Below are 26,714 nucleotides of genomic sequence, written 5' to 3'. Positions count from 1 at the left end.
GCTCAGAGATCCACTGTCTCATTAAGACAAATCAGACTCTGACAATATTTGCAATGAATTAATTGGCTAATTTCTCATAAATGGTCTTATGACAAAGAGGAAGAATTGAGCAGGTTGAGCAACACCGCTTCAGGGGTGCTGTGTTCAGTGACATGGTGACAGGGTGGGACACTGACTTTGGCACCCCCAGAGGTTGTTTTCCAATAAATGTACTTGCTACATCTTTCAATCCTATAAGAACCCTAGGAAGAGAAAGTAGTATGTCACTAAAAAATCTCATCTTTATAGCTATCACGTTTGTTCTCTGCATTGTGAACTTTGAATTAATCCCAAGGGTTTTTTGTTTGTTTGTTTGTTTTTGACAGAGTCTCACTCTGTCACCCAGGCTGGAGTGCAGTGGTGCAATCTCAGCTCACTGAAACCTCTAGCCTCCCAGGTTCAAGCAATTCTCCTGCCTCAGCCTCCTGAGTAGCTGGGACTAGAGGTGTGCACCACCATGCCTGGCTAATTTTTGTATTTTTAGTAGAGATGGGGTTTCACCATGTTGGCCAGGCTGGTCTCAAACTCCTGACCTCAAGTGATCTGCCCGCCTTGGCCTCCCAGAGTGTTGGGATTACAGGTGTGAGCCACGAGTTTGTTTACTAGCATGGGATTTCGAGTCAGCCTGACTTATGCTGAGACTCAAGCATACAGTAGCTAGGAGGTGAGGGGAAAGTGATGACCTCTTGGAGCTCTCACTTAAAATGGAAATAAGAATGCTTTTCTTGCAGGTTGTTGAACAGGGATAAAAGTATATGAAAGCCAACCAATAAACGAGGCGGATTATTCTTGCTCTGATTCCATTAAAGACACCAGAAGCAGCTCCCTCCGTGTTGGGGTCATCTATAAGGCGGATCATCACCAGGCTCCAGGTACCTAAGTGCAGAAGCCGAGCCTTCAACACAGGCTATCATGGCCTGAGCTTTGCTAGCTTGTTCAGCAAACTCCTGTGCCAAGTTCCTAGAACCTGTTTCCTCCAAATGCTGACTGATGCAGTGAAATATTAACACAATACGTTAGGCATCAACCGCTTTTAGAGTTTCGAGTTTTACAAATTGATATAAGATGGAATGAAATATCTATTATCTACAACAAATTCTATTGTTCCCAGAAGGGGCAGATAAATCTCAAGGCATAATTATAGTCCTGCCTGCCATGACCTCTGAAGATATATGTCTGCTTGGGAAAGAATGGGATAATTCCTCTTTACTGAAGAATATTTGGGTTTCTATTTAAAACATATTTCTAATGAAAAATTTGTATGAATACTTTATTTTTGCAACTTGGGCCATCTTTGCTTTCTTTGGGCTTCATTTTTCTAATAATCTAACAGAAACTATTGGTCACAATATGCTGAAGATCCACATGCATCTTCCCTTTGTCTAAAGCCCACATGAAATTAGTTTATTCGTGTTTGTTTTCCAGGGACTTGCCTGTATTCTAAGCTGTGTAGAAAACAGACAGCAGCAGCTATAAACACTCATGCTGTGATTAATGCTCACCTATGGAAAAATGCTTTTTAGCCACTCCTGCTGTTAAAATTTGCTTGGGAAATGAGGATGCCTCAACCTAGATATTCACAGGAGGCTACACGACACTACCTGCAGCACAATTCAGTTTCTTTACCAACCTTTCCTGAGCACCTCACCTTTGCAAAGCATGACAATAGAAACCACAGAAGACAGGAAAGAGAAATATAAGGTGGGGAACAGGAAGGCCAGGAGAAGGGAATGAGAATAGGGGAGGGGAGGAGGAGGGAAGAGGAGACGAAGAAAGAATAAAGATAAAAACAACAAAAAATTCTCCTCGACAGACTTTCCTAGTTCTGCAACTGTTTTTCATCTGTGTCTGACTCAACGTGTGGTTTCACCCAACCCTAACCAATGTCTTTTCTGCTCTGGGTTCCAAAGGTGAAGCTGATCAGGCATCCGAGGGTCGTGTGGGGGATGCCTGCCCAGCACTGAAAACTAAACTCGCTGCTGCTCTGGGCAATACATTATTGAGAGACCGGGTGAGGTTGGCAGTGCAATGTGATGTCATGAAACAGCATGAAGCCGGGGGGCCTAGTCAAAAGCAGGCACTGAAACCCGGCCCTGGGAGCACAGCCAAGCTCAGAAAAGACAATACAACAAGAACACACACGCCCCTGAAACCCCCTCGGAGTGATGGGTAGAGCAGCGCTAATACCACTTGCTGAGATGGACTTGCCCAACCCATTCCCAATGCACTGCTGAATGACCAGAGTAGTTCACCGTAATCCCATAAATATGTTCCAGATTTGTCTCTGATGACATGTGGTGGGCTGAGAGAGGCTTCCATTCTGCTAGTGTGGGTATAACCAGGAACCCTCGTGGGAGGCCAAGGGCCACCTCACCTTGCCTGAGAGGAGGCTGCAGGTGATTACAAAGCAGAAGGGAATGTCCGGCTCTGCAGAACCTCCAGGGCAGGAACCAGCACAGGAAGAGGGCAGAGTTGCTCTAGGAAGGGGGCTTCACAAATGGGGAAGTGAGTGGACTCAAGTGACCCCCTGACATCCTTAGTGTCATTATCTAGGGAGAGTCCCAGAGGTGCCGCGATACCAGCACCCTTGGCTTTGAGAACTGGAACGCCATTTCCCGCCCTAAGGGTTAAGCGGTTTGTCCATGTTCTACCCTTCACTTTGCCCTGCAGATTTCTAATTAAAAGAAAGAAAAGAACACTCTTACCCATGAGGAATTTTGCTCAGGACATAATATCCAGTATACGAGTATTGATATATCTGCAACAGACAAAAAGGAAAAAAAGCAGGCATTGAGACAAAGGCTATGACTATGATATTTTTCAAATCACTGTGAATCCTAACAAACATCAGTGGACCAAAAGCAGCTAATCCCAACACCTGGAGGCAAAGTCTTTTATTTACTTAGGAAGTCAATTTGCATATCCTGTTTATTTTATTTTCAGCATTTGCAATGGTTTATAGGGCAGCCAGAGGCTTGATGTCATCTCCATGGCTACCTGGTGTGTGATTAAATTAGGGGCACAGATTTCAGGCTTAACTAAATATAGCACAGAACTAATGAGGACACCTTGGTCATTGGAGACCATCAGGCACAGTCAGCTAGACCCAATGGGTCAGTAAGACCCATGTACGGCTAGAGTTCCCTGTGGGTTATGGCAAGTGGTCCACCAGAAATTCCACTGTGTGTCTTCAGTGAGTTGCAATATTGAAGTCAAGGCAGGCTTAATTGGGCACACTTTTGACTCTCTGTACAACTGGATATGCATCTTTTAGTTTCGAGAGAGTAGTCAACAAGAGCTTACTGAAAAAGGGCAGTTGGAAGTATCACGGCTTTAAAATGGAGGTAACAGAAAACCAGAAAAACAGTGCTTCCAAAATCCTATAAGCCTCAAATCTCGGATGCCTTTCTTAACCTGCTGAGCCGGGAAATGACTCCCCAATCCATAGATAACCATAAACAGAATTCGAGGGTTAGCCATAAGAAGGGAGAAGATGGCAGTTCAAGAAATGTTAGCATCCTTCATCGCCAGCCTCCTGGGTAGAGACCTTGTTGAACATACGGAATATGTGGGTTACTCTGCTGTGTTGAACTGTATTTTATTTCCCCCAACCCTTTCCTTTACTTGTGAAACCTCTGAGAGCTGGTGCCCTATATGGCTAAATGTTCAGTGACCATCATTTAAAACCACCTTTCTAAAGATAATAGGTGAGGGACGTGGAGGCAAAGGCAGACGTATCCAAGGTAGAGTACTTTGAACAGGGAAATGCATTTGGAGGACCAATGATGGAAATGAGCTTGCAAAGAAAACAGGTAGAATTTGGTAATACCACCATTCCCTACCTAGCCTGGACCACTGAATTAACTTCTAGAAAATCATAATGGTCTTGGAGTTATTTGGAGAAATAGGACCCAGACATAAAAATAAACAACAGCACTTAAATCCCAACAATCTGGTGCTTTCAGAGATCTTGAGACTCCTGAACCAGAAACATGGGGCCCAGGGCCCCTTGCTTTGAGGGCAGCAGATGGGAAAGTGCTGCTTTAGTCATAAAGAAACAGCCACTAAGAGGCAGGATGGTGTAGGAGAGCTTTATGGAGCTGCCACAGCAATCTAATAAGGAACACAGGAACTTAACTCCTTTTTCTATTTCTGCTGGGATGAGTGGTGCTGCTTGCCCAGGAGAAGGAAGGAAGGGCCTGGTGCTGGCTTCTGTGTCCTGAGCAGGTCACTGCTCAGAGAGGACCCATTAAAGGACCCTACGCTGCACTGTGACTAAGCCATGCCTGCGTGAGCTGGAAAGGCTTCCTCAGATGCAAGAGCAGGAAGCTAGACAGAGCTGATCTCAGGTTTCCATAGTTATGGTATATGGTATATTATATAGAGTTTCTGAGCTCTCCTTCCAAAACTGCCTTTTCATATGATTGATCTCACTTTGTTTTCATAGCATCCCTAGAGGGCAGAAGTTACCTTTGGTCAGATAAGAAACTGAGGCACAGCAAGAGAAGAGGAGGATAAAGGAAAGAGAAAGAGGGAAGAGGAGAGGAGGAGAGAGAAGAGAAGAGATGGAACCTAATTCTGTACCCTTTAGTGTTGGCTGACTTAGTGACCCTCATGAACAGAATACAGTAGCAGTGATGGTGTTAGGCTTCTGCAGCCAGCTTATAAGAGGTATCGTGGCTTCCTCCTTGCTGTCTTTCATATCACTTGCTCTGAGGAAGCTGGCTGCCATGTTGTGAGGACACTCAAGCAGCCCTGTGGAGACTCTGAGGCTCATCCCCGTTAGACTGTCTCTTGCCAACAGCCATGTGAGTGGGCATGGAAATGGGTTCCTCATCTCCGGTCAAGCCTTTGGATGACTGCAGCCCTGGCTAACGCCTTGATGCCGGCCTCATGAGGGACCTTGAGCCAGAGCCACACAGCTAAGATGGTCTCGAGTTCCTGACCCACAGTGACTGTGAGATGATAAATGTTGGCTGTCTTAAGCCACTGAGTTTGGGGTAATTTCTTATACAGCAATAGGTGAGTAATATAGCTAGTTTAAATCCAGAGAAAACAGATAATTTTAAAATCAGACTTAGATACATTTCTTCTGAACTACTGGGTTTCTTCTTTGTAAACTTCCAGCAACTTCTAAAGCAAACAGATAAATTCCTTGTTAAAATAGTATCAGGACAGAGGTGGTGAGGGGCTGGGAGAGAACCACTCACAGACCGAAGCACTCAGAGGAAGCCTTTGATATTACTGCAGCCAAGAGTCCAAAGTCCCAGAGATGGTGACAGTGGTGAGTTGAAGCGGGTGGTGGGGGTGGGTGGCATTTATGGAGCACGTACCACATATTAGGTACTCTGACAGCTCCTTACCATGAAAGAACTCATTTAGTCTTTATGAGGTAGATATTATTATCCTATTTGTACAGGTAGGAAAATAAAATCTTAAGGAATTTAAGTTAAAGTCAAGTGGGATTTGACCTGAGGTTTGTCTCTCTCTAAATAATCCCTTGAAAATTGCCTGAACCAAGCTTGTATCTCATAACTTTCAAGTCAGAAGTCCATGTTTGCTGTTGTCAGCTGAAAATTTCAGTATAGCAACAAATATAATAAATACGCAAAGTAAGAATACCTGCCATCTTTCTTTGTTGAAGGTCCATTGCTTTAATCCATCTAGAAACAGTGATTTAAATTCATTCCCTGGTTATGCCATCCCCAGAACAAACACCTAGAGTTACATCTTTACATTCATCTTTAAATATACCACTACACTCCCCTGCAATTCAGCTCTGTGGGTATCTATTAAGTGGTGCTCATGAGAAAGGGGGAGAACAATTAAAATAACCCTATTAAGGCCATGGCAAGAAGAAAGAAGAAGAAGAAGGAGAAGAAGGAGACGAAGGAGAATAAGGAGGGGAAGGGGAAGGAGAAGAGGAGGAAGAGGAAGAGGAGGAGGAAGAAGAGGAGGAGGAAGAAGAGGAGGAGGAAGAAGAGGAGGAGGAAGAAGAGGAGGAGGAAGAAGAGGAGGAGGAAGAAGAGGAGGAGGAGAGAACTGTTTTTAATTGTTCGTCTGTACTGTTAGGCAAGAAACCCCCAAACCAAACCAAATCAAAACCAAAATGTATGCATGGGGACTAGAATAGAATATCTGGAAAACAGAGTCACCAATAAGAAAGGCTGAAACATACATGTGCATGTGTCTTTATAGCAGCATGATTTATAATCCTTTGGGTAGGAACCAACCCAAATGTCCAACAATGATAGACTGGATTAAGAAAATGTAGCACATATACACCATGGAATACTATGCAGCCATAAAAAATGATGAGTTCATGTCCTTTGTAGGGACATGGATGAAGCTGGAAACCATCAGTCTCAGCAAACTAGCACAAGGACAAAAAACCAAACACCGCATGTTCTCACTCATAGGTGGGAATTGAACAATGAGAACACATGGACACAGGAAGGGGAACATCACACACCAGGGCCTGTTGTGGGGTGGGGGGAGCGGGGATGGATAGCACTAGGAGATATACTTAATGTTAAATGACGAGTTACTGGGTGCAGCACACCAACATGGCACATGTATACATACAGAACAAACCTGCACGTTGTGCACATGTACCCTAGAACTTAAAGTATAATTAAAAAAAAAAAAAGGCTGAAACAAAAATGAATAAAGTCAAGAAGTAGAGACAGAAAAAACCTGAGAAGCTGGGTCTGCCAAACAGAACCGTCCATAAGAAAGGCTGAAACAAAAATGAATAAAGTCAAGAAATAGAGAAAACCTGAGAAGCTGGGTCTGCCAAGTGCGGGAATGTGAAAGTGGCATTCCAGAACACACTGCTGATGCAAATAGAAGGCTTCAGCATGGAAGTGCAAGTGTGACTCGAGCACTACTCTTAAAAAATGGGGAAGTGGGAAGAAGAGAAACAATTTTCTCCTTGCTCCAAGATGAAGCAATAAAATATCATTGTCTTCCACAAAAGCTTCCCCAACGTCAAGCCGAAAGAACCGCAGGCGCAAAGGGAACGGCTGTTTAAAGAGTGCAAATTGAAGAGTTTTCATTTGTACAATGTCTTATCTTATCTAGAAAGGCACTAAGAAAGCTGCATCTCACTGAAAGAATTTGTTCCTTAGAGAGAGATAAAGTCTTTTTCTTTTTCTGTGGTCAATGTTGTATTTATGTTTCTTTCTTTAAAATAATAGACTCTAGGCCAGGAGCGCTGGCTCATGCCTGTAATCCCAGCACTTTGGGAGGCTGAGGCAGGCGGATCACCTGAGGTCAGGAGTTCAAGGCCAGCCTAGACAACATGGTGAAACTCCATCTCTGCAAAAATACAAAAATTAGCCAGGCATGATGGCAGGTGCCTGTAATCGCAGCTACTCTGGAGGCTGAGGCTGAAGAATTGCTTGAACCCAGGAGGCGGAGGTTGCAGTGAACTGAGATCATGCCATTGCACTCCAGCCTGGGCCACAGAGCGAGACTTCATCTCAGAAAATAAATAAATAAATAAATAAATAAAAATAAAAATAAAATAGACTAAATATTTCTGATCATAAAAAATACAAAGATTGGGAATTAGTAAGGCTGCTTTCAGTTATTTTTCTAAGAGTGCCATTTTTTAGAAGTTCATGAATATGAGTTACTTTAGTCTCATCCTATACCATTACATTAATATCTCTCCTGGAAAATGAATATATGAGAACTTATTTCCCAAAACACTATCCACAAGATGGAAGAACAGTTTCAGCAAATTATTTTTTTAATATATCACACACAAAATAGTTGATATCGGCATTCAATAATTTTTTAGAAAGCAGTTGAGGGTTTGTCACAGGGTAAGTTCATATTTGGTCTGCTTCTTATCTCTCTAAAATTTCCCTCTAGTCAGGAAATTTCTACCCTCTCCCCTCCGTCTCTCCAATGGACCCATACTTTAGATTTCTAAGGTCTTTTCTATCTCAGTACCATCATGGACACTGAGTTTTGTCTTTGGCCACCCATCTACTCCCTTTACATCCTCCTCCCCTATGAAATCGTCCATTGCTGAGGTTTTAAACCATAACCTAAATTACCTAAATATCAGTAACTCACACAGGTCCAGCTACAGACCAATATATCAGATGACTGCATGCTATGTCTCACAGGCACAAAAACTCAATCTGCTCCAGAATAAACTCTTCAGTGGCCTCAAAACTTTGCTCCCCTTTGATAATCCCTATCTCAGTTGGTAGCTCCATCATGCACTCAGTAAGCTGAGTTGAAAATTTAGGTTTCCTTGCCTCCATTCTTTGACCCCTTGCTTCCCCTACTCCAATTCAATCAAATAGTGCCCAATTTCTAATCAGTAGCTTTCTAATTCTTTCTCAAATCCATCTTCTACTCTTCCTCCCTAGGTCAAGTGCCCTAAGTCAGGCCTCTCCTCCATCCTTCCTCTCCTACAAAGAAGCTACTGTTAAGTCACATTTAGCCTAAAGCTAAACGTGTTTTAACATGTTTTAAGTTCAGTCTAAAGGCTTCTCTGCACATCGTGAATTATAACCAGCGGAGGTGTAAACAGACCATAGCCTACTCTTGCGCCAATCACCAAGTTTTGGCTAATCAAACATAGCCAATTGTTTGAAGCATGTTCAAATAAGGTGAATGCTGAGCTGTAACCAATCCAGCTGTTTCTGTCTCTACTTGTTTTCTGTACATCACTTTCCTTTTTCTGTCCATAAATCTTCTACCACCATGGGGCTGCACTGGAGTCTCAGAGCCTATTGTGGCTCAGGAGGCTGCCGGATTTGCGAATTGTTCACTGCTTAATTAACTTTAAATTGAATCCGGCTGAAGTTTTGAACACTGCCATCTTCCTTTCCAAGACTAAGCTCATACCCTCCTGCTTCTTGTTGAACTTTAGCAACTTCTCCACTGTGCCTTACATTTCTAACCACTCATTCTCCCCTATTACTTCTTCTAAGTCTGTAGAATATAACTCAAATCTCCCTCATTGAAAACAAACAAACAAATAAAACAAACAAACAAAAAACCTCTGGCCATATTCTCCTGGAACTGCTCCTTCCTTTTTTTTTTTTCTTGAGACAGAGTCTCGTTCTGTCGCCCAGGCTGGAGTGCGGTGGTGCAATCTTGGCTCACTGCAACCGCTGCCTCCCATGCTCAAGCGATTTTCCTGCCTCAGCCTCCCAAGTAGCTGGAACTACAGGTGTGCACTATCATGCTCGGCTCACTATTTTTTGTATTTTTACTAGAGGCGGGGTTTCGCCATGTTGGCCAGGCTCGTCTCGAACTCCTGACCTCAGGTGATCCACCTGCCTCGGCCTCCCGAATGCTTGGATTACAGGCGTGAGCCACTGCACCCAGCCTCCTCCTCGTAACTATCATGGCCCTTCACAAGCAAAGTCTACACTGCTTCACCGGCTCACTTTCTATTCACTTTTAACCCACTGCAGTGTACTCCTAGCATTCTCAAAACGAGTTCTCCCAGCGAACCCTTATCTACCAAACACGTGGCATCTTTCTGATTTCCAGCCTGCAGCACATGATGAAGGCAACAGGAGTTGTTCCGCTTTCCTGATTCCAGGACCTGCTCTCCTTCCCCTCCTGCTCTTCCATCCAGGGTCCTCACCTTTCTCTCCTGCTGCTGCAGACCCAAATGGAAGGCAGGCACCAAGCTGCCATCCCAGGGGCTCCTTTCTCACTGGTCTAAGCCTTGGTCTGGCAGGTCCCCATCATTTCTGCTTTCTGACACAGCTTCCTACTGAATTGACGTCTTTACGGTTCATGTATCTTCTGAATTCTAAACTTATATTTTTAGCTTGGGCTGGGCCTTTCTACATGGATGTTTTTATGCCAAACTTTAACCCCAAATTCAATATTTTGATAATGAAATACATTCTCTTTTTTAGGTGAAATTTTTTTTATTTTTAAATTTTACTTTAAGTTCTGGGACACGTGCAGAATGTGCAGGTTTGTTACATAGGTATACATGTGCCATGCTGGTTTGCTGCACCCATCAACCTGTCATCTAGGTTTTAAGCCCTGCATACATTAGGGATTTGTCCTAATGCTCTCCCTCCTCTTGCCTCCCATCCCCTGACAGGCCCTGGTGTGTGATGTTCCCCTCCCTGTGTCCATGTGTTCTTATTGTTCAACTCCCACTTATGAATGAGAACATGTAGTATTTGGTTTTCTGTTCTTGTGTTAGTTTGCTGAGAATGGTGGCTTCCAGCTTCATCCATGTCCCTGCAAAGGACATGAACTCATTTTTTTTATGGCTTTATAGACATTTATGCAGCGAACAAACATGAAAAAAAGCTCATCATCACTGGGCATTAGAGAAATACATTCTTTTTCTACTAAAGAATTCTCTATTTCCTTCCATGTACCTGGTCTTTCCATAGAAAAATATTGGAATTCGCATCAGCCATTCCCTTTGCTTACTTTCCTTGCTGTCCATGTAAATATGATTACCAAGTTTCACTTGACTTTGTAACTTGAGAATGCCCCTTAAATTTACACCACGTTTTCTACCCTCTAGCACGGTCCTAGTTTGGGATGCTGGAGTAGCCACAGTTGCCCCTATCTGGCCTGCCTGTGCTCCCCTCCCTCTTCCACATCACCTCAGGTGTTCCCTTCCTAACAATGCACCAGGCTGAGGCCAGTAGAAGAGGGCGGCTAGGTGTAGCTCTGGAGTAGGACACAGCTACCACTATTAGGCAGTTTTAGAGTAAGGTGCAGAGGTCATCTGAGCCTGTTATTCACTTGCTGGGTGAACTTGCGCAAGTTTCTTAACTTATCTGAGCCTCAGTTTCCTTCTGTGTAGTACAGGGGTAAGGGTTGTGAGGAAATTCAAATCACAAGAAAGGAATAAAAAACACTCTTTTTTAAATTCTGAGAATTGCATGATCGAGTTACCAGTATTGTGTAGAGTCCACGAAACTCTTACTTTTCTACTCTTTGGGGCTCTTGGCAAACCGGAATCCCATTAAGAATGGCAGAGTTGCAGCTGCCTTCAATGACTGAGATTGTTACCCAGGATTTTGGACTGGGTGTCTGGTCAGCATTAGTGCAGTCCACTTAGAGCATGTATGAGGATGGATGGTCTCCCTGAGGTGCTGAGCTTCCCAGCATGGATAGCTTATGAACAGGGGCTCGAAGCACCACAGGAGTCCCCTGGAATGGGTGCGTGCATTGCAAGCAAATTGCTTCAGGGGACCTCCACAATCCTTTCCTTGTTTAATCCTACAATTCCATTCAAAGAGGAAGTGAAAAATAACAGGAGGTGTAGATGAGCCCAGAGTCAGATTTTCTTAAGCTAGAATCAAGAACCCCATGGCTGGTATACACAGTTAAAGAAACACAATATAGTAACATAATGAGAAGCAAGGCTGAAAATACTGGAAAAGTTAACACGGAGAAAAGGCAGATGAGACAGAGAAAAGGAAGTGAGATTTAGAGACTGGGTGGTAAAAAAAAAAAAAAAGAAAAAAAAAGGAAGTTATCTGCATGAGATGTCAGGGGTGAGAAGGGAAAAAAAATTAAAACCTGAAGGAAAAAAATGAAAGCACCAAAAAGAAGCTGGAAAATATTCTATCTCTTGGCTCCAAAACTGAGGAAAATGAGAAAATGAAGTGTTTACTCAAAGGGTTTATTTTCTCACAGTTTTGAAGCGTTCCATTAACAGATAAAAAAAGAAGTTCCGTTAGGTGCTAGATGGCACAGTCATATCCATATCTGGAAATTAACACAATAGACAGTCCCCTAGGAGACAGAAAACAATCTGCTTTCATAATCCAAGCCGAGGTTTTGTGGACTGTGACAGACACTTCATGAAGGCAATGTCCTGTACATATTCCTTTTTTACTCTGATAACCTTGAGGAGTCTGAGAAGATCAATCGAACAGTTAAGTCTGAATTACAGCCCCCACTCCCCGCCACACCTTTCACCTGACATGAGGAGAGGTGAGACCAGGAAACAGATGCCTCATTTTTCAGAAATACTTCGCGAATTGCCACATTTACATGGTATCTTCCTCAATCTTGGTCTTGGCTGGTTTTAGTAATTAATTCCATCCACTGTCATGTTCCTGCACGATGTAGCAGCTGCTGTGATTCCAAGAAGCCCCTGGGGACTTGCTTTGTGGCAGGGCTAATTATCAGGTGGGCATTCAGGGCAGGGGAGGCAGAAGCAGACTTTCTCCATTTTCCACCCAGATCCTTCTTTGGATAGTTACAATAAATGAGCTCATCTCTAATAATGTGGGCGGAGACAAGAGCTACCCAGGTCTTTCTGGGAAGACATGTTGTCCTATCTTGTCTAAAACCTTCTCTCTTAACATTTGAAGTAACAGGTCCAGTTGAGGGTGTCACTTTTTTCTAGTGGTGAGACCAATAAGCCAAAATACTCCAGAGAAGATGACCAGGTTGGCTGAATCTGGAAACAAAGCTACCTGAGAGATGCCTGGAGCAAGTGGAAGTATTCTGCACCGACAAGAGAAGACCCAGGGGAGAGGGATAGATGTCTTTAAGGTTTTAGAGAACTTCACGAGTATGTGTCAGTAGGCCTGGTCTCTTTTGCTTCCATGGGAAGAATAAGACTGACAAGGACATATTAAAAGGAAATAGATTTCAGACCAATGAATCTGTCTTTTGGTAGTCTGAAATACTTCAACACTAAAAAGGCTCAACAGCCCCTGTTAATAGAAGGATGGAAGCCATTTGTTGGCGCATTCAGGAGAATGCAGGAATGCAGGAATTGGTGAGATGGAACCAGCAACCAATAACATTCCTTCCTGCTCAGAAACCCCGCAGCTCCCAGGCAAGCAGGTGCTGACCTTTGCCTCCCCGCTATCTGCTCTCAGGGGGTACATAGGTTTAACTGCTTCTCAGTGCTGGCTACAGCTGCCTGAACCATGAATAAATGAGTTCAGGACTTAGCATGTCACATTTGGCTGTGACAAAAGTTATTTAAGTCCCTCCCATAGGCAAAACCCACACTCCCCCCTTCCCAAGATTCTGCAGAAGTCACATCCCTCCGTGGCATCAGACTCCTGTTGCATTTGTGCCTCTCCCTGGGCACTCACCCAAACACCCGGCATCTTGCCAAAACTTCTGACTTCTTGTCTGGTGTCTGGGCCCAGTCCTGTGGCTGATGGTCCAGTGAACTGCAAGTCCTGATGCGGAAGTTGAAGGATGATGGAAAACTTCCTGAATCAATCAGTCCTCCCTAGAGAGGTCTTCCCTTCTCTTCTCTCAAGCAGGTCATAGTCACCCCCATACTAATGACCATATTTGGCAAACATTTCTGCACTCCTTGCCAATGTATTTTATACCATTTTCATGAAGTTAAACGTCTTCTTATAATGACTTATAAGGAAAAAAGGCCGGGTGTGGTAGCTCACGTCTGTAATCCCAGCACTTTGGGAGGCTGAGGCGGGTGGATCACAAGGTCAAGAGATCGAGACCAGCATGGCCAACGTGGTGAAACACCGTCTCTACTAAAAATACAAAAAAAAATTAGCTGGACATGGTGGCAGGGGCCTGTAGTCCCAGCTACTCAGGAGGCTGAGGCAGGAGAATGGCGAGAACCCAGGAGGCAGAGGTTGCAGTGAGCCGAGATCGCGCCACTGCACTCCAGCTTGGGTGACAGAACAAGACTCCATCTCAAAAAAAAAGAAAAAAAAAATTAGTCGGGCGTGGTGGTGGGTGCCTGTAGTTTCCAGCTACTTAGGAGGCTGAGGCAGGAAAATCACTTGAACCTGGGAGGCGGAGGTTGCAGTGAGCCGAGATTGCACAACTACACCCCAGCCTGGTGACAGAGTGAGACTCCATCTCAAAAAAAAAAAAAAAAAAAAGGAAAAAATTTCTAATGGACCCCAAATAACTAGATAAAATTAGAAATATTTAGTAAAAAGTAAAGATGTTTAGTTCGTATGATATAAAACAAATATTAGGAAATAGCTCCATGTAAACCGAAGGTTCTTGATCTTTCCCTTGGCTGCACATCTTTCCTTCACTGCTCTACACAATTTACTGCAACCATTTATACAAGGGTTAAAATATAGAAGACATACAGTTGTCAGATTCCAAACACAAAAGTAATGGACAAATCCTTAGGATTCAGTATTTATATCTCATCTCTGTCTCCTCCTGGAATAAACTGACTTATAGTAGTCACTGGTCTTTCACAAAACTTACATTTAAGAGAGTAGAAATGGTGAGTTCTTCTTGAACCTGTAGCTTCTTCAAGTATGTATCTCAAACGACTTCTGCTTCCATACCACACCCAACTCTATTATACTTTAGTTCCTTCTTTTGTGATCAATCCCTAGTTGTTCAGGTCATTGATAGAGAATGTTTCTCACATTCTCTGTATCCTTCACATAGAATGCCTTCTTTTTGCAATGAGTTGTTAAGAGGAGAACATCTAAATATAACAAGATGATTAAAACTGAGGATGCATCTAAATAAAATAAAAATCTTGCATTTAGGAGATGAACAATAAACATTTCAGTTGTGATTTCAACTGTGTTTCCAAATATGCATTTCAAAAACATCTGTGACATCCAGAAATAGCTGAGTAATTAAAAAATATATATTTCCTTCAGTCTCCACTTGGACATTTCAATTCCAATAGCTGCTTCTATGTGTCTTAAGCTCATCTTTTGGGAAACAAATGAAATCAGTCATAGCGTCGCTAGGAGGAAATTCAAAGGAAGAAACCCATGAGAATCTCCTCCTAATTTTCGAGGATGCACACCAGTGTGCCTGCTTTCTTCCCAAGCTTGTCATATCCCTGTCTTCTACCGGCAGCCACTGAGAAACAGGTATCCGAGCTTCACACCAGCCTGGCAGCCAACCTCCTACTTTACTGCCTTTGTATTTTGTTTTGTCAGACCTTTCTGCTGACTCATTCCTAATTCTGCTCCAGAATACAACATTTTCCTTTTTCTTGCTCCATTTACTGTCTTCTTTTTCTCTACTGCATATACTGGCTCCAAATCCAAAACAGGTGCTGGGAGATGGGATGAATTGTGGGAAGGACTGAGGGCAGCTGAAAGAGGCACAGGGAAAGGCACCAGACGGGGAAAGGCACAGGGGGCTTGCCCCACAAACACAGGGTGGGTCTGTCTGTACCGTGTGCCTTGCACACAGCCTGCCCACAGCAGCTTGGGGCTTCTTTGCAGCCTTCCCTGCTGTATTTCACCTGTCAACCCCCTGGTCCCTCATAGCACTGAAGGTCAAGTGCATTGGGCTCACTTCCAAAAACAGACAAAGAGATGGTGCTGCACAGCTGGTTGTCTTCCTAGGTCACTAAGGGAATGGAGGACATCATTTGGCGCTTAATTACAACCATACAAAGACAAACATCTACCTGTGCTTCCTTTATAAGAAGGCACACTAGAAATAGCTCTATGCTTGCATATAGCCAGCCTGTGTCTAAACTTGTCCTTCACCAAAGGTTAGCAGTGAAAAGTCCAGTCAAGTCAGCATCTTTCTTTCCACTTCTTCCCTCTCCTCCTCTTTCTCCTTCTATCTTAAAAAAAATGTGTCTGTGTGTGTATCTGCATGATGCCACATGGCTGCTTAGTTTATTTTTGGCAAGTCAGCTTCACTTTGCTGACTTTCAAGCCTAGAGTTTCCATCCTTAACTTTTCATCAGCTGCTTACCATGCCCACTTGGATGTCAACATTCTGCCCCATGTGCACATGTGGAAGGCTGAGGGGTCTGTCCTTCCAATCTTTGCCCTTTCCTTCCTGTTTATGTGGAGAGCAGGAGCCTGCCGAGCATCATTCCTAGAGGAGCAAGCTTTGGATTGTTTTTCTCCTGTCCCCACAGCCGATCATCCACCAGGTGGGTCACTCTGGCACTGAATCTTTCTCTTTCCCTTCCTTTGATCCCCTCTGAAAAGAACTCAGTAGAGGCCCCTGTTGTCTCAGGAGCTTTCTAATGTGTTACCCATTTCCCCAACGTATTCTTAGATATCACTGCCTTCCATCTTCGCATCAACTTCAGCATGTGCCCTTTGCCTTTCACGTCCTCGTCAAACTCTCCTGTGACATTCCAACCCTCCGGTGATTAGATCTCCACCTGGTTTCATGTTCTAGCAGCTACTGCCCAGCTCCCTCTGTTCCCCCTAGAAACGGCGCCACTCACCAGTTCTCTTAATCTCTACTCTGCCTTCTTTAGGTCAAGCTCTTGTCTTTCCATTTCCTTATGCGTGTCTAAATCAACGCATCCTTTAAGATCTAGCTTGAATGCTCCTCCCCTATAAAGCATTTTCTGATACGAGAAATTTTTTTTGTCTTCTCTCTGCCTCTACAGCAATACTGTGTACTGTTCTTACTTACTTATTACATTTATTCTCATAGCTATGTATGGACATGTCTTACTGTACATATTGGCACATATTGGCCAAGAATGAGTGGACTGAGAGCTGACACATATTTAAAATCTGATAAGTTCAGCTTCTTAAAAGCCCCTGGGTCTCTGCCCCACTCACTTCGTTCATTCCTCTTCTGATAGGATGTGGAGGCGGTCACAATATTAGTTTCACAATAAATATATAGGAAGAGGAGGCCAACGCTGTCTACTTTGATGACAAGCTTTCAGTGCTCAGAAGAAGGTCCCTGCCAGGACTCCTCCAGCCTGGCAGGAGGCAGCGAAGGACCATTCCAGGGCTCCTCCAGCAGCTGAGCCATGAGTGGAGGGCTCAGGGTTGTCACGTTGGGCACACTTTGAGGTGCATTGTGCTCAGGTGGGCTAAGGGGCTGCATGGGGGCCGCCAAGAGCAGTGACAGAGGCTGCAGGAGGCCTGGCAAAGCTGAACGCAGCCTTAGGGGAGCCTCTCAACACTCCAGAAGAAAAAGGTTCCTAGAGGCAAGGGGTTGGTCATTTCCGTGGCCATATGGCAAAGGCAGCAATGGGTTTACAGCAGGATGAACAGCATCACCAAAGGCACTGGCTTCACGGAGATTTCATTAAAAATACACAGCAGGCCGGGTGCGGTGGCTTACGCCTGTAATCCCAGGACTTTGGGAGGCTGAGGTGGGCAGATCACGAGGTCAGGAGATCGAGACCATCCTGGATAACACAGTGAAACCCCGTCTCTACTAAAAATACAAAAAAATAGCCGGGCGTGGTGGCAGGCACCTGTAGTCCCAGCTACTCGGGAGGCTGAGGCAGGAGAATGGTGTGAACCCAGGAGGCGGAGTTTGCAGTGAGCTGAGATAGCACCACTGCACTCCAGCCTGGGCAACAGAGCGAGACTCCATCTCAAAAAAAAAAAAAAAAAAAACACAGCAGCACGAACTTTTCTCTAAAATGATGAGGTCTATATTTATAACATCTCCTAGTCATGTAGGCTAGTCAGTAATGTTGATTGATATAGTTGATACATAGTCAGTGGGTATCTACTGTGGGCATTGCACTGGTGAAAGGTGTTTGTTAGCCTTTAAGTCATGGAATCAATGGCAGGTCATTTTTTTTAAAAAGGGAAATAGAATAGGATTAAAAATATTAGAGTATATAACATATAGTAAGAGCTTTTTGTAAGATTTTGTTTGCGTTCTATATGTGTGTTTATATACTAGGCCAGGTTTGTAAAATGTACTTATTATACTACTATGTGTCATTAAAAAAAAGAATTTGAGCTATTGCTGTTTTGCAGGATTCTCCAAGTGTTCTGGGTTGAATGGTGTCCCTCAAAATTCATATGTTGAGGTCCTAACCCCAAGTACCTTAGAATTGACCTTATTTGAAAACTGGGTTTCTGCAGAGGTAATCAAGTTAAAATGAGGTCATTAGGGTGGGGGCTAATCCAATACAACTGATATAAAAAGGGGACATCTGGACAAAGTGACAGACATGCACAGAGGGAAGACTATGCTGATATGGTTCGGCTGTGTCCCCACCCAAATCTCATCTTGAATTGTAGCTTCCATAATTCCCATGTATTGTGGGAGGGACCAAGTGGGAAATAATTGAATCATGGGGGTAGGTTTCCCCATACGGTTCTCACGGTAGTGAATAAAGTCTCATGAGATCTGATGACTTTTTGAGGGGTTGCCCCTTTCACTTGGCTGTCATTTCTCTCTTGTCTGCCACCATGTAAGACATGGCTTTCACCTTCCACCAAGATTTTGAGGCCTCCCCAAGCCATGTGGAACTGTGAGTCCATTAAACCTCTTTTTCTTTATAAATTACCCAGTCTCAGGTATGTCTTTATCAGCAGTGTGAAAATGGACTAATACAATGTGAAGAGACACAGAAAGGTGCCAAGTGAAGACAGAGACCTGGCGATGCATCTACAAAGCCAAGCCAAGCCCAGCACTGCTGGGAATACCAGCAGCTATGAAGAAGCCAGGAGGCAGCCTTCCCAAGCCACGGCCCTGCCCACACCTCCTTTTTGGACTTTCAGCCTCCAGAATTGAGAGACAAGATGGTTCTGTTGTTCTGAGCTACTCAGTTTTTGGTACTTTGCTGTGGCACTCCTAGAAACCCAATACACCCAGCATGATCCCTGTCAGAGTCGGCATTTCCTGGGAACTTGCTGGACGTACAGATCATCCTAAGGAATCCAAGAACCTGGGAGTGAAGCCCAGCAATCTCCATTTCAACAAAGTCTCCCGGCAAGTCCCACGCACTGTGATGTTTAAGAACCCCTGTCGTTTGGCTAGCAGCCTGGTGCGGTGTTCTTACTGTTGGATCACAGTTCCCTCAAGTCCCGGAGGTTCAGTGGGGACCATTTGAAATTCTGTGAGCAATGGTCAGAATTCGATGGGTGAAAAACAACATTGTCTAGGCCACATCACTTAGCACAAGGGAGTTATGCTAACACCACACACCCACCAGGATACCTAGTCCACGGTTTTCAAAGCATCAGGTAATGAACATGAGAAACACAAATATTTCATTGTCATTGGTCTAAGTAACATCAAAAAATGTCCTTTTCTGTACTTGATGAAGTAAATACAGAAGGGAGTAGATGTGACTTTTCACATGTTCTTAGCTTTCTTCAAAAGAACAAGCTTGCGGGATGGAGGGGCTGTAGTGAGGGCTATTCCTCACCTTGTCTCAGGGTCTCTTGGATCCACAGCAGAGGCGTTCAGCATAATCTCTGCTCACGTGTGTTTTCTCATTTGAGCCGAGGGTCTGTCAATCAGAGTGTTCTTACACTGTCTGCACCAGAGTGGGGCCTAACTGCATCCCTTTCAGTGGCAATAAATATGCAATTAAGAAACAACTTCCAGTCGGGTGTGGTGGCTCATGCCTGTAATCCCAGCACTTTGGGAGGCCGAGGTGGTGGATCACCTGAGATTAGGAGTTTGAGACCAGCCTGACCAATATGGCGAAAGCTCATCTCTACAAAAAATACAAAAATTAGCTGGGTGTGGTGGCACATGCCTGTAATCCCAGCTACTCGGGAGGCTGAGGCAGGAGAATCCCTTGAACCAGGGAGTCTGAGGTTGCAGTGAGCCAAGATCATGCCACTGCTCTCCAGCCTGATGACAGAGTGAAACTCCGTCTAAAAAAAAACAAACAAACAAACAAAAAAAAAACCAAAAAAAACACAACTTCCTTTGAAAATCACTGGTAAGAGCATGAAGCTGGCATCCAACCCCCTAAAAACTTTAGAAATAAAACCTGGGTTCCCTTTGTCATCCGCTTCGTGATGCGCACCTCCTGTGTTTTCTAATCATCCATGGATCATCAAGGACATCATCCCTCATCTCCCTTACCATGTCCGAAGACCTACCAGGGCCCATTCCTGGAGAGCGTTCTCAGGTGGAAGGTAATTTCCTGCCTGTGCGTTCTCTGTCTCCTTGGTACTTGTGTCTCTCTATGGCCCTCTTTTCTCTGAGCCTCTGATTCTGGATGATTTCCTGTTGGCTGTTACTCATCTGGTCATCTGCCCACCTGCCGTGCCTTTCTTTAAGCCTGCTGGCTCCAACACGGCGGCCCACTCCCGGTACACACTGCTCATACAGTTTCTGCTCCGCAGGTGCCTGCCTTCTCCCTGCTTCCCTGGCCCTGATCATGATCATCAGATTATTCACCGATGCTCTGATGATTACCTGCTCAGTTTCCAACTCATTGTTTTCTCCTAACCTTTAAGCTGTTGACCTGCCCCTTGGTATTGCTATATATTTATCCACTGGCCATTAATCCACACAGCATAAATCCCACTGGTGTCCGCGTGATGGTGATGTCACAGTTTATGGTGGTGTTCACATTTTTGTGTGCGTTAAGGTCGGAGCCAACTCCGAAATGTAAAATGTTGGTCATACGCTCAGCCCTGAAGCATGTTCACAGATGGGAGGAAGACAGGGCCGCTGTGTGCCTGCTTCTTTAGCATAGCCGGTGTTTCTCACCCATCACTGCTGGTAAGAATCTTGGGGTGGGGGACCCTGACATGGTGCAGATTAACAGGTTTCTTCCTGGGAGACACTGTTTCCTAGGCTCCAGGCTTGGAGCTTAGAAATATGTGTTTCTAACAAGGGCTCCATTTCTTCCTATTGTTTGTGTGCAGAGCAGCAAGGTACCTGACCACCACGGGGTCATCTCTTAGTGCCCACATGCCCTGAACAAATGCCTGGTGACAGCTTTGGAAGCAGATGCTGAGCCCTGACATCTCACCCTCCCACTGTGCTCCTAAGTACTTTCTTCTCTGCATAGTTTTTTTGTTTGTTTGTTTGTTTGTTTTTTGAGACAGAGTTTCGCTCTTGTTGCCCAGGCTGGAGGGCAGCCGCGCAATCTAGGCTCATTGCAACCTCTGTCTCCTGGGTTCAAGTGATTTTCCTGCCTCAGCCTTCTGAGTAGCTGGGATTATAGGCACCTACCACCACACCCAGCTGATTTTTTTTTTTTTTTTTTTTTTTGAGATGGAGTCTCGCTCTGTCGCCCTGGCTGGAATGCAGTGATGTGATCTCGACTCACTGCAACCTCTGCCTCCCAGGTTCAAGCAATTCTCTGCCTCAGCCTCCCGAGTAGCTGGATTTATAGGCACCCGCCACCACGTCCGGCTAATTTTTGTATTTTTAGTAGAGACAGGGTTTCACCATTTTGTCCAGGCTGGTCTTGAACTCCTGATCTCGTGATCCACCCACTTTGGCCTCCCAAAATGCTGGGATTACTGACATGAGCCACTGCACCCAGCCTAATTTTTGTATTTTTAGTAGAGATGGGGTTTCACCATGTTGGTCAGGCTGGTCTCGAATTCTTCACCTCAAGTGATCCACCTGCCTTGGCCTCCCAAAGTGCTGGGATTATACCATGCCCAGCCCTCTATATAGTTTTGAAATAAACCTTTTTCTCTCAGATTATTTGTAAATAAATTTTTAAAACATAAATACTTTGGGGTAAGTTTATGCTCTGTGTATTTATATCAATTAAATTCTATACATAGTTATAACTTGATAAATGGTAATATTGGTAGATAAAATCCCAATTTATATTTTCAGAGCATCAAAAATGTGCTAAATTGTTTTCTGTTGTTGTTTTTCCTGAATGACTCTGTGTGTGTGTGTGTGTGTGTGTTTATAAAATCCTCTCCCCTTTTTTGGGCAGATCCAAGGTGACACATACATTTTTATTATTTGAAATATCATATTCAAGGTCTTTCAGCTCACCCTGGTGGGATCAAGATGTTACCGACACAGCAAAAGGCACCGCCCCTCCCACTGCCGCCACACAGGCCAGAATTAAAAGCGCACCACTGACTGCCCAGGGAATAGTTTGTTTCCAGCAGAGCGATGGACAAAGTTCCATAGATATAAAGAGAAATATTTCCTGGGCATATTTTCAGCAGCAGGCATTTAGTGCAACACACCGGCAGGAGCATACACCCTCAGGATGTATCAGTAGACTTGCAACCAAGACATAAGCAAAGGCTGGAGACTTTCTGCAAACTGTTACAAGGCTCCTGAACGTGAAGAATTTATCTCATCAAGTAAAGGCCAGGACATAACAGAGTGGACCCCACTGATGAGGCTCAGTGCCACCTGGATACAAGACTAGGAGACAAATCCAGACTGGTCCACAAAGTGCATTCTCTCCATCACCCCCAACAGAGTTTTCTGCAGCAACTGAAATTGATTATCCATATCAGAAACCTGGCATTCTGCATTTAAGATTGCTTTAGCTTAATCCACCAAGTCCCTTGTAACAAATCCCTTCTTGGGTAAGACAGACAATTAGATTGGATGAAAGTGACCAGAGAAGGTTCTGGAATCTAACAGGCAAAAGTCTGCTGAGAGAGATTCCCACAGCAGGCTGCCCTGGCTGGGACCGTGGTCCATGTGTGCTGTACTTTAAACCATAAGACCTCATAATCCCTGCAGTACTGCTTCACCATAAACGAATGACCATTCATTTAACGGTCATTCGATGGTGTTGGTCCCATTCATGCTGCTTATTATCCATGTGCATCTCAGTAGCTTTCATGGGAGGTCAGGTTTGTACTCTTTCCTCTCCTCTCCATCTCTGCCATGGCTCACGCTTCCTCAATGTGTTCAGCTTCTTGAGTACCCACTTTCCCTTTGCTTATACCTTAGAGAGAGGCCTTTCCTTTAATTTGCAGTAACAAAATAGACCTTCAAAGCCTTCTACAATCAGCAGGTACTGAGTGACATCTACAGTTAGGGTAGGAAGAGACGGGGATGTTTGGTAGACATAGTCTTTCTTGCTCTGATTCCAGCTTGTTTTCTGTCTCCTTGGCTACCTCTTTCTGGAAGAATCAAGTCTTCTGATCAGCAAGCCAGGACTTCTGGAGTAATTCTAAAAAGCCAGTGGGTCTTGTCCAACTAGACCCTGTACAGACTAGGAGGTCTGGGATATTCTGTGGCAATTGCAGCCTGAAGCAGAAAAGCGGAGGCTACAGGTAAACAGGAGCAAGCAGGGTCAATTGGGCCTCCATCTATTTCCAGCACAATGTCCATCTATCTCCACATATGCCACATATCTGGCATATGTGATTCTGTCAAAACCAGCCTCTGTAACATCTTCTTGAGCTGCAAGTAGCAAATGTAGTGCCATTGTCGCTATATCATTTGCCATCCAAAGTGGCAAAGTGAAAGTGATGCTATTAACAACTATGTTGGGAAAACAGGCATCACCAGACCAATTGGGCTATGTGGTCTCCCTCATTACCGTCTCTTGGTGAGTGATTCTACTGCCTGGCAGAGTAATAAATTACTTTTCCAGTTTAACTAGGAAAAGAAGAAATTCAATAAGGAACTGATAAATGAGGGTAAAACCAGAGAAAATAAGCAATCATTGGGGGAAATATATTGAGCACACCATTAAGAAGGAATCACAAAGCTCCTAAAATTGTTGAGTGCCACATGTTTGCACAGTTAGTAATTTACATCACATGGCACGACAAGCCTCTTTTCCCAGACATTCCGTGGACTCATGTGCCAGTGTTGGGTGGCACTGTTTGCCAGCAGGTTGAAGTGCCACCTGACTTGAGGTGGGCAGGGAGGACGTGGAAACAGATAAACGCTAGGTATGAGGAGGGAAGAGAAACCAAGACGAGAGCATGAGAAGACCCTTTTTATCATGTTGGAAGATACAAAATTAAGGCCTAGAATTAAAACCTTAAAAATTAGAGGCCTGGCACGGTAGCTCGTGCCTGTAATCTTAGCACTTTGGGAGGCCAAAGCGGGCGGATCACCTGAGGTCAGGGGTTCAAGACCAGCCTGGCCAACATGGCGAAACCCTGTCTCTACTAAAAATACAAAAATTAGCTGGGTGTGGTGGCATGAGCCTGTAATCCCAGCTACTTGGGAGGCTGAGGCAGGAGAATCGCTTGAACCCAGGAGGCGGAGGTTGCAGTGAGCTGAGATTGCACCACTGCACTCTAGCCTGGGTGACAGAGTGAGATTCTGTCTCAAAAATAAATAAGTAAATAAACAAATAAGTTAAAAATCATATATTAAAATCAATGTTGAAAAGGACTCTTGGTCAACTAATTACACATACGGTTATATCAAGTTATAAGACCGTGGAGGTTTTTAATACATGATATAAACATATTATAGACTCATTCTCAGCAGGCTTCCAAATCATGCCGTAGCTGCCAGTAGAAGCTAAAACCATCATATAAATGACTTCTCAGATAGGAAGGAAACAGAGAGGAAATGATTTTTTAAATTCAGGTTCAGAGTTGACTAGCATTGGGAAACAGGAACTCTTGAAAACAGGGGTAGTATTGAGGTAGGGTTTCAGCTCTGAGTTCTAAAAATAGGTTTTCTTTTCAGCTATAAATGTCCATACAGTTCTTGTAGTCTTAGAAGATTTCAAGTGTACGGCATTCTAAAGAAAAGCATCAGTGATCCTAAAATGGCATTAATTTGAAGTTTGAGGCTATTTTGATAGGCCTCTGATTGCATGTGGTGCATATTTAATGTGAGTTGTCTGCCGCTGTGGATGGGGAGGAGTCCACCAAAACAATATGGAAAAGTACTAACCAAAACAATATGGAAAAGTACTATCTGGTATTTGTTTCAATCCTGTATGTAAAAACAAAACTGCAAACGAACGTATGGAAGTATAACTAATGGAAAAGCATGTGCTACTTGCTGACGGGGACGTCGCTACAGCTCATAACATCACCTCTGCTATAGTGAGGACTCCACAGGCAGTGCCAAAGGAAGGAAAAAAACTCATTCAGAGTGAAAACACCCTTGAAATTATTCATGTAATGCAGAAGGAAAAAAACAGGGCACACTTGTGTCATTAAGATCATTTCTGAGCCTCCCATCCTAATTGGCAATTCTGCATGTAGTGAAATTTTGTGTTCTACACTAAAGGCCTCTAAATATATCTTCTGGTTTTGACAGTTCCAAAAACATTTGAGAAATCACAGTATGTTTTGCCTTTGAGATGAATTTTAATCCTGGGTTGGGAAGAAAAGGAGCTAACATTTTAATGCATGGCATTCAGAAGCCGTATGATTACGATGAAACTGACATTAAAAAGTGATCAGTCGATACTGACTATACAGTCACCATATGCTCAGGGTCCTCTAATGAACATTTAAGAAAGAATCTTTCCATATTTACACTGGGTGCTAAATTCTTTTTACATTTTCCCGGAGTTAAAAATACTGATGTAATTAGCTAATGTGGGTCTTCAGGCCTCACCAGATGGAAATGCAAGTCCTCTAGAGGAGCCGGAGTCTGTGCAGAGCTTTCAAGGCGTGGTCCTCAGACCCTTCACTTGCATCAGAATCATTCAACGTGCTTGTGAAATGTGCAGATTCCTGGGCCACCCCAGATTAACTGCATCAGAATCTTTGAGGCTTTGAATCTGCATTTTGACAAAGCTGTGCAGATACTTCAAGTGCTTCTCTGTGAGCACACCAAGAGTTGAAAACCTCTATCCTAGGCACCTGGTTTGCAAACCTGGCTCCACTTAGATATCACCTGGGACTTTTTTAAAAAGTACTGATGTTGAGGCCCCACCATCAGAGAATCTGATTTACTAGATTCTGTATAGTGATTCTAATGTGCAGTGGCGTATGCAACCCACACTTCTAAGTATAACGTATAATGTGGTTGTATATCTACACATATACACATCTATGTTTCTGCACATAAATACACACAAAACAAAGTACTTAACCTTGGTTGCTGTGGGCTTTCTGCTGTCAATTCCATCCCTGAAGGTGACCAGGGCTCTTTCACGAATTTTTACCTGTATTGTTATGCTATAAGCTTATTGATCCCTCATCAGCCACAAATACACTAGCCTCCCTGGCTGTGTAATATAGGTCAGAGTTTCATAAGTGTGTTCACATATCACTGGTGGCAGGTGAAGCCATCTTCAGTGGTTTGTGTGCAAACATGCTTTTCATTATCACAATTTTCCATTGTTTTTCCTGTATAATTGAAAAGATATAAGTAGCTCATCCAACCTAGATACCATTAACATGATTGCTTAGGACAAGGCAGCAATTGGTAACACTACAAGGCTTAAGTTGATTTGAAGATACTAGTAGGAAGTTAACAGGTGGTAGATGGTACCCTTTGGAGTTACGAACATGGAGTGCACATGCTGTGCCAATCAACGGTATGTGCGTATTAGTCTGTTCTCATGCTGCTAATAAAGATATACCTGAGACCGGGTAATTTATAAGGAAAGGAGGTTTAATGGAGTCACAGTTCCACATGGCTGGGGAGGCCTCATCATCATGGCTGAAGGCAAATGAGGAGCAAAGTCACATCTTACATGGCAGCAGGCAGGAGAATGTGTGTAGGGGAACTGCCCTTTATAAAACCATCAGATCTCATAAGACTCATTTACTATCATGAGAACAGCATGGGAAAGACCTGCCCCCATGATTCAGCTACCTCCTACCAGGTCCCTCCTACAACACATAGGGATTATGGGCGCTACAATTCAAGATGAGATTTGGGTGGCGACGTAGCTAAACCATATCAGTGTGTAACTCTGGGCAAGTCACAAACATGCTCTGCATCTCAGCTCCCTCCTCTGTGACATGCAGATGATAATAGTGCTGAGATTACATGAGTAAGTGAAGTTAAAATGACATAAAGCCTACAGAGCATTTAGTAGGCACTGGCACGTGCTGAGTTTTCAGTACATGTAAGAGCAGCACATGGAAACGGTCCCCATCAGGAGGGTGGAAGCTGGACTGTGGCCCTGGCTTCCA

The 26,714-nt window shown here is 44.0% G+C and overlaps 1 protein-coding gene across 2 annotated transcripts in view; it reads right to left on the bottom strand.

Moving 5' to 3' along the window:
* DPP6 (dipeptidyl peptidase like 6) overlaps window positions 1-26,714 on the bottom strand; it is an 863,103-nt gene that overhangs the window by 259,605 nt on the left and 576,784 nt on the right. For both annotated transcript variants that reach the window (XM_024249875.3, XM_024249876.3), the window contains exon 6: window positions 2,745-2,797. In XM_024249875.3, coding sequence (XP_024105643.2) covers window positions 2,745-2,797 — 53 coding nt within the window. The remainder of the gene's footprint in view (window positions 1-2,744; window positions 2,798-26,714) is intronic.

The sequence above is a fragment of the Pongo abelii genome, chromosome 6 (genome assembly GCF_028885655.2).
Source record: "Pongo abelii isolate AG06213 chromosome 6, NHGRI_mPonAbe1-v2.0_pri, whole genome shotgun sequence".
NCBI classification, from domain to species: domain Eukaryota; kingdom Metazoa; phylum Chordata; class Mammalia; order Primates; family Hominidae; genus Pongo; species Pongo abelii.
Note: the sequence above shows the minus strand (reverse complement) of the source record. Positions and strands in the feature narration are given on the sequence as shown.